This window comes from Mirounga leonina, unplaced genomic scaffold, assembly GCF_011800145.1.
Source record: "Mirounga leonina isolate KUSES-001 unplaced genomic scaffold, KU_Mleo_1.0 Mir_126, whole genome shotgun sequence".
Lineage (NCBI taxonomy): Eukaryota > Metazoa > Chordata > Mammalia > Carnivora > Phocidae > Mirounga > Mirounga leonina.
Window position 1 is genome coordinate 30,913,750 of NW_023270314.1, and position 12,542 is coordinate 30,926,291.

The 12,542-nt window shown below is 34.9% G+C and overlaps 1 protein-coding gene across 4 annotated transcripts in view; it reads left to right on the plus strand.

Annotated features, from left to right (window-relative positions):
• The window catches only part of SCAF11 (SR-related CTD associated factor 11), a 76,579-nt gene extending 65,608 nt beyond the window's left edge, over positions 1-10,971 (plus strand). The window contains exons 11-16 of one of the 4 annotated variants that reach the window (XM_035002816.1): positions 1,213-1,319; positions 1,999-4,704; positions 5,462-5,805; positions 6,823-7,041; positions 7,399-7,518; positions 7,783-10,971. In XM_035002816.1, the coding sequence (XP_034858707.1) occupies positions 1,213-1,319; positions 1,999-4,704; positions 5,462-5,805; positions 6,823-7,041; positions 7,399-7,518; positions 7,783-7,929 (3,643 nt within the window). In that variant the 3' untranslated portion in view covers positions 7,930-10,971. The remainder of the gene's footprint in view (positions 1-1,212; positions 1,320-1,998; positions 4,705-5,461; positions 5,806-6,822; positions 7,042-7,398; positions 7,519-7,782) is intronic. The other 3 variants (XM_035002815.1, XM_035002817.1, XM_035002818.1) reach the window with 3 other exon arrangements.
• The last annotated feature ends 1,571 nt before the right edge of the window (positions 10,972-12,542 follow it).

Genomic DNA, 12,542 nt, shown 5'->3' on the forward strand with positions numbered 1-12,542 from the left:
TATGAGATCTTACAGAGTTAAATATTTTTGTGTATGTGTAGTAAGTTGCACATTGTTTTTGAAGCTTTTCTCCTCCTCCTCCAGAATCTAACCTTATACTGGGATAAAGTAGTTGCTTTTTTTTTTTTTAATTAGGGGATCTGAACTGAACAAATATGAATCAGAAAAAAAGCTGAGAGTGGATTGGTTTTGGATGCAGAAACTTAATAGGGACACTGAGAGCTTTGAAGAGCCATCGTCCTTAGATTGAGGAACTTTACAATACTAAAGAACAACAGAAATCAGTTTTTTTTTTCCTTTTTAAAAAATGTATTTATTTTGATATTTTTGCTTTTGATACGTGCTATAAAACAAATGTAGCAAAAAATATAACCCATGTATGTATGATATGCTTCAAATTCAAGTGATAACAGTTCTGTTTCCAAGTTTTGTTATTTATTCATGGACTGATTTCTTTTTAATCTTGCTGATTTCTTTTAAACCTTGATTTGGTTAACTTGGCTAAATTTTCTCTTCGCCCAGAAAGGGAGACGGGTAGGTGCAAGGGGCATGAAGGCACTTTCTGGTTGGGGATGGTGGTGGCTACACAGATATATATATCAGTCAGAAGTCATCAAACTGTACACTTAAAATCTGTGTATTTTGTTTATCTATACATTTTATTATCCAAGTTGATTTTTTTTAGAATGGAGAAAAGCAGAAGCTAAAAAGAAAGTCTTCACAAAATATTACATTATTTAAAAGAGAATCATGTATTATATATGAAGTTGTCTTTGATCTCCTTTTGCTATTAATGCTTTTAAGGGTTTTGTCTGTGCAGCCAGTTGTTAGCCATCTTTGAACAGTGAGTAACCTTGAGTTTACATTTTTAGTTATTTTGGCAAAAACTGATTTAAGTACACTGTATTTTAAAGTTGCTAACCTGGGGCACCTGAGTGGCTCAGTCGTTAAGCGTCTGCCTTCGGCTCAGGTCATGATCCCAGGGTCCTGGGATCGAGCCCCGCATCGGGCTCCCTGCTCCGCGGGAAGCCTTCTTCTCCCTCTCCCACTCCCTCTGCTTGTGTTCCCTCTTTCGCTGTGTCTCTCTCTGTCAAATAAATAAAATCTTAAAAAAAAAAAGAAAATAAAGTTGCTAACCTGATTTGGGAAATTAATAATTTTAAATTGTTGGTGTAATTTTTTAAATGTCTTTTTTTTGTTTTGAATTTTCAGAATTGGTTTTATACCCTGGAATATTGAAACACAAGTGCTTCCTCTCATCTCTTCTGTGTTGCCAAGAACTATTTTTCCAACAAGTACCATATCTTTAGAAAATTTTGGTAAAGTTTGTGTAATTTTTCTAGTTTTTAAAAAATTATTATTAGTTTCTTTCCGTATCCAGAAAGTGAGTGTTAATGACTTAGAAAAGCTATAAAATAAGGTAAAGATAGTAAGTCCTAGATATTTCTGTAAATATTTGGTCAGTGACTGGACTTTTAAATTGTTCCAAGTAGAAAATCTTTTTTACTTTTAAGAAATTACATCTTCAAATCTTTGAGGAACTGGTTAGAAGTCTTCCTTCTGTTTAGGGCTTCAGTGTCCAAAATGTAGATCTTTAGAAGTTACATCTCCTATTAATTATGAACAAATAGTTTCAGTCTTTATATGTTTGTGGGTAACTTGTTTTCTCTTGTTTTTTGCCTAGGTAATGCCTATTCATAAAGCAGTGGTAGTTATCAAACGAAACATATTTTCTTCTGGTTTTCTCCCCTATAGATTGCCCACAAGAATTCAAATCTTGTGATAATTCATTTCTGTAGCATTAAAAGAACCTGATAAATACCTGGTATTACTTAGATGTTAGTAGCTATGCATTTATTCATAACTTGATTCGTAAGTGTATTTTGTTTCACTCTGTTATAGACATTTATTTTATGCTAACATAACCTGAAGCCAAACAATTCTCATTTATTGAAACATATATTTACTTTTTACTTTTTAAAATATATATATTATTAGGTACCTCTTGCAAGGGATATGCATTAGCACATACTCAAGAAGGAGAAGAGAAGAAGCAAACTTCTGGTACATCAAACACCAGAGGAACAAGACGAAAACCTGCAGCAACAACTCCTACAAGGAGATCGACTCGTAACACAAGAGCTGAAACAGTCAGTCAGTCTCAGAGATCCCCAGTATCAAATAATTCTGGGTGTGATGCCCCAGATAACAATCCATCTGTAAGTGTTTCCTCTTCAGCTGCGTCAGAAAAGCAGACAAGACAGGCTCCAAAACGGAAGTCTGTAAGAAGAGGAAGAAAACCACCTTTATTGAAAAAGAAACTTAGGAGCTCTATACCTCCCCCTGAAAAATCATCTTCCAGTGAGTCAGTAGATGAAGAAACAGCAGAATCTGACACACCACCTGTGTTAGAGAAAGAGCTCCAATCAGATGTAGAAAGTAGTAACAGTTGTACTGTGCAGGCAAGTGTAGAAAATGAGTCTGCTAATGACTTGAGAAGTTGCAATGAGCAGGTAGAAGAAAGTGAGGAACATACTGAGAACCATGATACAGAGGAAGCAGGGGAATCTTCATATTCTGAGTCTCATACCCAAGATCCTCCTGTACTAGTTGGAGAGGAAGAGGACATTCAAAAAGTTGAGAATACAAGTATAGAGGCTAGTGTTTTACGTTTAGAAAGTGAGACTCCTAAAAAGATTTCTGGAAAAGGAGATGATCCATTAGAAGATCAAGACCAAACATCCGGACCTTCAGAATCAGAGGTAAAGGTGGATAAATGTACAAATCATCGTTCAAATGATTTTCTTACATGTTCAGGATCTGAAATTAAAGTAGACGAACCTGTACCAAGCTTAGGTGAGTTACCAGAGAATGCAGAGTCAGTGGTTAATGAAGCAAAAGTTATGCAGAGTCCTGTAGTAGAAATTATTGATCATAAAGATTCAACAGTAAAAACAGAACAGCTTGTAGACAGCCCTAAATTAGAATCTTCAGAGGGTAAAATTATGCAAACAGTGGACAAAAAATCCAGAGAGTGCTCAGAGGTTCAATTGCCTGGGCATGTTGAAACTGAAGATGTAGAAGTAATTGCAGCATGTGATACTTCAGAGAATGAAAATTCCAATAGTATTCAAGACTCTGAAAATAATTTATTAAAAAATAATCTTAATACCAAATTAGACAAATGTTTAGGAGCAAAGACTGAATCTCCTGTTGAACATCCCACATCTACAGAATTGCCTAACACACACATTGAACAAATTCAGAAGCATTTTAGTGAGGACAATAATGAAATGATACCTATGGAATGTGATTCATTTTGCAGTGACCAGAATGAATCTGAAGTTGAACCTTCTGTAAATGCTGATACTAAACAATTGAATGAAAATTCTGTGGAGCACAGTTCTCAAAGTAATACGCCATCTTCTGATCCTGCCAGTGGAAAAGCTGAAACTGTATCTCAACCATCTGAAAGCCCAGTAGACGTGATAGAGAAAGCCAAAAAGCCTCGTACCCGAAGATCTAGATTTCACTCCCCCTCTACAACTTGGTCTCCCAACAAAGATACTGCACGAGAAAAGAAGCGGTCTCAGTCTCCATCTCCCAAAAGAGAAACTGGAAAAGAAAGCAGGAAGTCTCAATCACAGTCTCCCAAGAAAGAATCTGCAAGAGGACGTAGGAAATCTCGTTCTCAGTCCCCAAAACAGGATATCGCAAGAGAAAGGAGACGATCTCAGTCTCGATCTCCAAAAAGAGATAGTACAAGGGAAGGCAAAAGATCTGTATCACTCTCCCCCAAAAGAGACACTTCTAGAGAAAACAGAAGATCTCAGTCAAGAGTGAAAGATTCCTCCCCAAGGGAAAAATCCAGGTCCCGGAGCAGAGAAAGAGAAAGTGATAGAGATGGGCCAAGGAGAGATCGAGATCGAGAAAGGAGAACCAGAAGATGGTCTAGATCCAGATCTCGTTCTAGGTCACCATCAAGATCTAGAACAAAAATTAAGAGTTCATCATTTGGTAGAAATGACAGAGACACTTACTCTCCTCGGTGGAAGGAAAGATGGGCAAATGATGGTTGGAGATGTCCACGAGGAAATGATCGGTACAGAAAGAATGACCCAGAGAAACAGAATGAAAATACAAGAAAGGAAAAAAATGACAGTTCCGATGCTGATGATCCAAATTCTGCTGACAAACACAGAAATGACTGTCCCAGTTGGGTAACAGAAAAAATAAATTCTGGGCCTGATCCAAGGACCAGGAATCCAGAAAAGTTAAAAGATTCTCACTGGGAAGAAAACAGAAATGAAAATTCAGGGAATTCTTGGAATAAAAACTTTGGTTCAGGTTGGATGTCTAACCGTGGTAGAGGTAACCGTGGCAGAGGCACTTACAGAGGTGGTTTTGCCTCTACAGATCAAAGTGAAAATCGGTGGCAAAACCGAAAACCCCTCTCAGGGAATTCGAATAGTTCAGGGAATGAGTCTTTCAAGTTTGTGGAACAACAACCCTATAAACGGAAAAATGAGCAAGAGTTTTCATTTGATACACCGGCAGATAGATCTGGGTGGACATCTGCATCTAGTTGGGCTGTGAGAAAGACTCTACCGGCAGATGTGCAAAACTATTATTCCCGACGAGGGAGGAATTCTTCAGGTCCACAGTCTGGATGGATGAGACAAGAAGAGGAAACAACTGAACAAGGTAATATATTCTGTTTATTAACACTGTTTTATGTGAAGAAAGAGATTATAAATTTAATCTCTTATTTATATGAATTGTAATGATCCGTGTTTATAGTTTTATAATGTTAAATTGAATCCCTAAGTCACTTTGCATTATATAGATATATATACACATCAGTATTTACTGCCTTTTTCACCGCCCCCCCCCGACCTTGCCAAAGACTTAAGTTCTGTAAGTACAGTTTGCTAGTTTGCTACAATAGAAGAATTTGGGACGTTCTTGTGCAGGATTTAACTTCTATTTCTTTTATCTCAGACCTGCGCACTTAGATTTTATTGATCATTGTTCTCATATAAATAAGTTATTTTTCTAATAACGATTTATTTCTCCTTGGCTTTTCTTGTTAAGAACATGGCAAGAAAAAAGCTGTTAAAGATTAAAAAAATGGTTAACCTTCTAATTCAGTAATCTAATTAAATTTTATAGGATTATTTCTTTAGCAGATTTCGTGAGGTACTGATTCTTTGCTAATGTCAGCAGATGTTGTTATGTGAACTTATTCTTAAAAATAATTTTGATTTTTTTTTTTTTTAGTTAGAAAATCAGCCCACATTATTTAGAAATGACAAGATTAAACTAAATGATTGGAGATTCGTTTAGGTGTTCTGAGTCTGTTCATTGCTATTTAATCTTACTATAATCACTGGTTCTTTGCTTCTCTGGCTAAAGAAGTTTGCACATGATTTTTCTTCACAAGCCTTTTTTCTTTTGATAGATTCTAACCTAAAAGACCAAACAAACCAACATGGAGATGGTTCTCAGCTACCTATAAATATGATGCAGCCACAAATGAATGTAATGCAGCAACAGATGAATGCACAACAGCCTATGAATATCTTCCCATATCCAGTGGGTGTTCATGCTCCTTTGATGAACATCCAGCGCAATCCATTTAACATTCATCCTCAGCTACCCTTGCATCTGCACACAGGCGTGCCTCTCATGCAGGTAGCTGCTCCTACTAGTGTATCTCAGGGACTCCCACCGCCACCACCCCCTCCCCCACCATGCCAACAAGTCAGCTACATTGCTTCACAGCCAGATGGAAAGCAATTGCAGGTATGTTTTTAGCATCTAAAGTTTAATCAACATAGCCATTATAAGCATTTAACTGTTAGGGACAGATGTGCAAGAAAGGGCTTCCTGGTATCCACAAACATTTATTTATTTATTTGATTAGGTTTATGGTAAACCTTTATAGCCTCCCTTCACTGTCCTTCCTCAAACCTCCCACCCCTCAAATAAGAAAATGAATTGAATACATATTATCAAATCTAAGCTACATATATACTGTTGTTGATGTGCAAACAGATTTGCTTTTTCAAGTTAAGATCAAATTATGAGCCAAATTAGAATCAACTGGTGGGTGCTTTAAAATAATTCTCTACTTTATTGGACTTTTAAGGGGGTAGGAACTTGTGATGAAGCTTATATTGTCTTGTTGGGACAAATGCCAGATAAAGCTGTTCATTATCCATTACCATCTGTGTTTCATTTTCACTGAGTTTACTATGCTAAAAAGAAAGAAGTGACTGAAGCATATAGAAAATTTGAATAATAGTTTGTAAACACTGTGTTCCTTATAGTTCTGTGCCTACATTTCACAAATCCTAGAAAGCAGTGTATAGTTGGAAGATAAGGGGAGTAGGATTCCAGAATTTGGGACCTCCTTTTTTTTTTTTTAGCCCCTATCAGCTCTCTGCAAGCCATTTGACTTCACTGTCTCCTTTTCTCCCATCTTTAAAGTGAGGGCTCATACTTTAGTTAATTTTCATAAAGAGCCTTTCAGGAAAGTTACTATTCTTTAAATGCTGTTCTTTTCCTTCTTGTTGTTTTTAGTGTTGTCAGAACATTACAATTCGCAAGTGTAATTTAAAAGTCACTTGACATATTTACATAGGTCTCTGTTTAAGAATGTTACTCATTTTTCTTCGGAGTCCCTTAGATATACATGACCTGAAATAAGAATTAAGTACTGAGGTTGACTCACTTTGAATTTTTTTGTTATTTCTAATGACTAAAAGACTTCTATTGAATACAAGTAATTAATTAACTGATGATAACTCTTTAAAACAGGGTATTCCTAGTGCTTCTCATGTAAGTAACAACATGAGTACACCAGTCTTGCCTGCTCCAACAGCAGCCCCAGGAAATTCGGGAATAGTTCAGGGACCAAGTTCTGGTAATACTTCGTCATCAAGTCACAGCAAATCCTCTAATGCTGCTGTAAAATTGACAGAAAGCAAAGTAAGTGTTACAGTGGAAGCCAGCGCAGATAGCTCGAAGACAGACAAGGCAAGTTCAAGGTTGAGAGCAACCTACATATTCTGTATATGATAAAGATGAAAAAATACCAGTTTTGTTTTGTATAATTGGGAAAGGGAATTTACTGTTGATAGTCTTAAATTCCAATGCTATTTGAAGGGTTCTATCTAGATATGTTGATGTCCAATGAGTTACTGGTAGTATTTCATGATTATTTTTAGAAATGTTTGATATGTGTGTTAATACATAACTTTTGTATTTATGATACTAATATTTGAAGAATTTTTGCAATAATGTAAAAGTGTGTTTTCAATTTCATATTTTTAAAGAACTTTTTTGAAAGTATGTGATTGGGCAAATAATAATTATACTTTTTCCTCTTACCAGAAGTTACAAATCCAAGAAAAAGCAGCACAGGAGGTAAAATTGGCCATTAAGCCATTTTACCAAAATAAAGATATCACCAAGGAAGAATATAAAGAGATTGTACGGAAAGCAGTGGATAAAGTAAGTTCTATAGCTTTAGCATTGTTATGTATGTATTGTTTTGAGTCATCTCTCTTTTAATAAAGGAATGCTTAAGTCTAATTAAAATAATAAGCACTAACTTCTAATTCTTGTCTGCTTTTTTACCTTTCAAATAAGTTCATATGAGATATGAAACATACAAAAATGTCTGATTATCTTTTAGGGGTTGTTTTTCAAAAAGCTTTCCATTTTGCTGTAATCCTTTTAAGTATGAGAAAAATATTCCCCCTCCTTTTTTCATAGGTTTGTCATAGTAAGAGTGGAGAAGTAAATTCTACTAAAGTGGCGAATCTGGTTAAAGCCTATGTAGACAAATACAAATATTCACGGAAGGGAAGCCAAAAGAAAACTCTGGAAGAACCTGTGTCTACCGAAAAAAACATAGGTTGAAATGGGGAGCACTATAAAGGACACTGTCAAGATATCTGCAAAGTGCAATTTCAACATGTACCTTTAACTGAAAATCATACATAACTGTGATTGAAATTTGGTTTTGATAAAATTATTTTTTTTAATGTAGAATATAAAGTTTTGTTCTAAATAAATATAGTTCTGCACTGCAACTTCTTTATCCTTTCCTCCTCCCGAAAATAAAAGCAAATTCAAGGGAAAGTAAAGGGGTTAAAGGAGTGTGCATTTTTACTAGGACTGTGTTATAGTGTGGATACTGGAAGATGTACAGCTTTTTGATTTGAACAATGGAGTGCATAAATTAGAGTCTTCTAAGTGCACTGGTTTTGGAAAAGATATATATGATACATTTATTCTGTCAGGCTAAAAATAAAGTATGATCTTTATGATTTTTCCCTCTAATTATAGAAAGTTAAATAATGTATTACCATGAAAAATATTTCTAATAACAGAATATACCAATTGCAGGGTTCCTAATGTGTATTTTTAAAGCACACATCTGAATAAATTGCCTAGATAGAAAACAGATTATCACATGAGTAAAATTCAGTGTTCAAAACTTTGGAACACTGTTACTGTATCACCAAATAAAGGTTATGCTGCTTGTTTTTCTTTTGTGCCTTTTTTTCCCCCCAGTTGAGATGAAGCAGTTTGATTTGCTAGATTTACAACTATGGAAGTCTAAAACTCTGTTGAATTTAACAGATCAGTTTGGAAAAAGTGTTCGTATGTAAAAATTTGTAAAAATTATGTTCTTTCATGATACCTCCTACCTATCAGAGAAATGATAAATTATTTGTGCCAACTGGAGAGTTGCTGTTGAGTAGTGACCCTCCCTTCCTTGGGACGAAGGTAGAATTATGAAACTCACTTCAGTGGCTTTCAGTTGCTCATCTATCTAATCACTAATGAAATTCTTTTCACACTTGAGAAGTCTCCAAATGCTTTACAGTGAATAAAGTGTTAATTAGGTGACCATGTGGTAGCCATTAACCATGTTGCAAAATTCTCGACATTAAAACCTGTGTTTTGGAAAGAGAGAGGAATTAAATAATGGACTTGGTTAGGCTTTCAGGGACTAGGGATTTGACTGTCTTTTTTTAAATACTAGAATATGTTAATTTTTACAAAAGGTAAGTTCAGAGTGTTAGAGAGCCACTGTTTTAATTGGCATCTTAGAAGAAAAAATGAGTTATATCCATAATAAACTGTCTTTCATTCCATTAACAATTTTCAATAGATACCAAATAACTGGAAAGCTGTTCGGATAAGATGTTAATGCCTCTGATAGACGTATGCCTCAGTGAGACAGATTGACCCTTTTACTAGCTACACTAGAGAGCAGTACTCTGTAGGACTGTGCTTTTCTGAAGTAAAGATGATCTGGTTCTCAAGTTTATGTGCATAATACTTTCTTGGTGCTAGCTTTGATAAGGCAAATATTTTGAATTGTTGGCCCCAATAATGATTGTGCTAGTTCATAATCTTTATTAGATTATGAATGTAATCCCAAAAAGTGTTAGAAATATTTCCAAGCAGTTCTTGATCTTTATTCTGCATTTCTGGGCATTTGTAATATGGTATTCTACTGATTTATATATATATTTTTAATTAAAGTTTGTGTTTAGATACGAAGGGGAAAGAAGTTTGGAAGTATATTCTAATAAAATATTAGGACTTTTAAATATCAGCACACACCTCATTTGTTTGTTTTGAACTCTAGAAACAATTGTGTGAACTTTCAAACTATTTTCAGTTAAAGCAGGTTCACACTTTGAAAATTTTGTAGCAAATTGCCTAAGATAATCACACAGGGCATACTTTTCCTGCATTTTCTTTCAGTGATGTTTGGGAGTAGGGTTACATTTTAAAATTTGCTTTTACCATTTAGCTTTGCAAACATGCTTAAAAGTTTTGAAGAAAAAACTAGGTGGAGGTCCAGAGTTAAAGTCTCACATCTTTGGTAGCAGTGCCATGAATTATTTCTACCTTTCTTGAAAATAACAAGTGTGTATTCCATATCTGCTTTGGGGTACTTGGTTAGACTGCATTTAAAATGCTAATGAAGAATGTTACTGGATTAGAATTCAGACTTTTAAAACTTAGAAATATCTAAGAATGTATTAGAAAGTGCATGCTTTATGTTCAAAAAACAATGCTTTAACATTCCCCATTCTTGCTTTTTTCAGAAATTTAATTTTGCATGTGCACAAAAACATCTTGTGGGGTTACAGATTTCTCGTTATTTATTAAGATTCAGTATTAACTTGACCTTTGAATCCTTGGTCCCATTAACTTACTAGTCACACTGACCAATGTTTTAGGCTAGTGCCTAGAAATTGAGACTAAAAGTAATTACTTATTACTTTAACATTCCAAAAGTTTTGTGATTTTTTTTTTCTGGTAATTACCACATTTTCTCCATTATCTTCCTTTAAATGGCCACAGTGTGTACTGTTTGAATGTTCCATCCAAAAGATGTAGCTTCAGAAGCACAGTGGTTGCCCCACGGTCCACGAGACGTTGTTTGTAGTACGAGGATGGAGTGCTGTCTACTGAAACAATACTCTTAAACAGATATGTAGTATGTAATATTTTCTAATAAATTCTTTTGATAAACAAAGAAGTGTCTTTAACATTTTATTATTAAGATTCTTGGGAAATGGTGACTTTTTTACCTCATTATAACTCTTTCCAAACCCATGTTGAAGTATTTCTTGGATTTGTACCAAAGTAACTAGCACCATAGTTACATTAATTCCAAGTTGTAAAGCAAGCTTAGAGTCAGCTATAAGCATTTTTTCCTAATTACAAAATCATTGTAGGAAATTAGGAAAGCTTTATTTTAAAAAATTTGTAGAAGAGGGAAGAAACTGAAAAACAAAAGGAGAAAAATCACCTGTAATCCTGCCATTTAAAGGTAACAGTACTGCTCAGACTGCCCATAACTGTTGTAACTTATCCTTTTCACTTAATGATGTATTTAGAAGTTTTCATTTTAATAAAAATTCTACAGCATGATTTTTAATGACTATATAGTATTCTGTTATATATTGTACCATTACTTAAACCAACCCTCTGCTGTTGGATATTAAGTTGTTTTTACTAATATAAATAAATTAGTAAAATAAAAATTGTACTAACATTCATAAGACTGATGTGAACATCTTTGTATATAAATTGATATATCCCATTTCAAATTATTCTCTGGGGATTCCTAGAAGTAGACGGTCTTGGCCGATCAGTTTTTATTTCCCCACAAAAGAATTTTTAATGTGATTATATATATACACTCGATGTATAATTTTAAAAATTCAATCATATTTAATGTAAAACTCCATTATTTTCCTAAGCTGATTTTTCTATCCAGAGAAAACTGTCAGAAAGTTCTGCGTGTCTTTCCTAGATCTTCATGCATTTACAAAAATGCTTATTAAGTTTCCAGGAAAATAGGTTTCACAGATTGTTCCCCTAGCACATGAAGTATATTCTGTAAACTGTTCTGCATCTCTAGTCTCCTTAATAAATTGAAAATATATCTTAATGTCCATGTTCTGTTTTATAATGGCTATATCACGTTCCCATGGTGATGGACATTGAAGTTATGTTCAGGTTTTGGCTATTAGAAACAATGTTTTACTGAGCACCCTTTGTGATTTAGCTCTAGGAACCTCTATTTTGTGTATGTGCTTACACTGAATTTCAGATATGCACATTTTTAATTTGGATAGTGTTGCCAAATTGCTCTCAGAAAGGGGTGTACTAATTTATAGTCCCACCACAGTGCTGAACTTAGAGTGTAGTTCCACCTTTGATATTATGACTGAACAGGTAAAATTAAGATTGCCTTTGGTCATAAGGTCTTAATGAACACCTATTTCATCAAACAGTGCACACCTACTATGTGTCAGGGATTCTTGGATTCTTCACATATTATCAGAATTAATTATACCACAATCTTTCAAAAGAACAGTATAGTAATAGCGTATTTATTAAGCTTGTAATATGTGCCGGGTGCGCTCTCAGACATTATAAGTGTCGCCTCTTTTGGTTTATAAAACCAATTCTAATAGTCATCTTTGTTCTGATGAGGAAATTGAGATACATAAAACACCGAGTTACCTAGTTACACAGTTACTTAGTGATAGAGACAGGACTGAGATACGGGATTGATAGACGCTGAAGTCAGCACTTGACTTGGGGTGTGGGGTGTTACACTGAGCTCCCAGATGGAACGTTTATAACACGTGGGAGTTACAGCTGAACTTTAAAGTGTACTGGGAACACGGAAGACACAGCTGACTGGGGAAGAAGTGAGGCAGGGAGATTTATACTGTGTCTAACTACGTTGTTTCATTGCCTTTTTAACACTTCTGTATTTCCTGTCCTGGAGATACTAAGCTTTTAATGTTGAAGCCATCCTTCGTGCATTTTCCCTTTTCCTCCCATCTCCATTCTCTCAGTTGCTGTTTCCTCTCTATCAAACTGGAATTCCTTTGCAGTAAAATCTAGCTCCCTTAGTTCCTAGCAGTGTTACCATCTGACCTCTTTTAATAGTCTAGACTGTGATTTAGATTCTGTATGCATCAGTT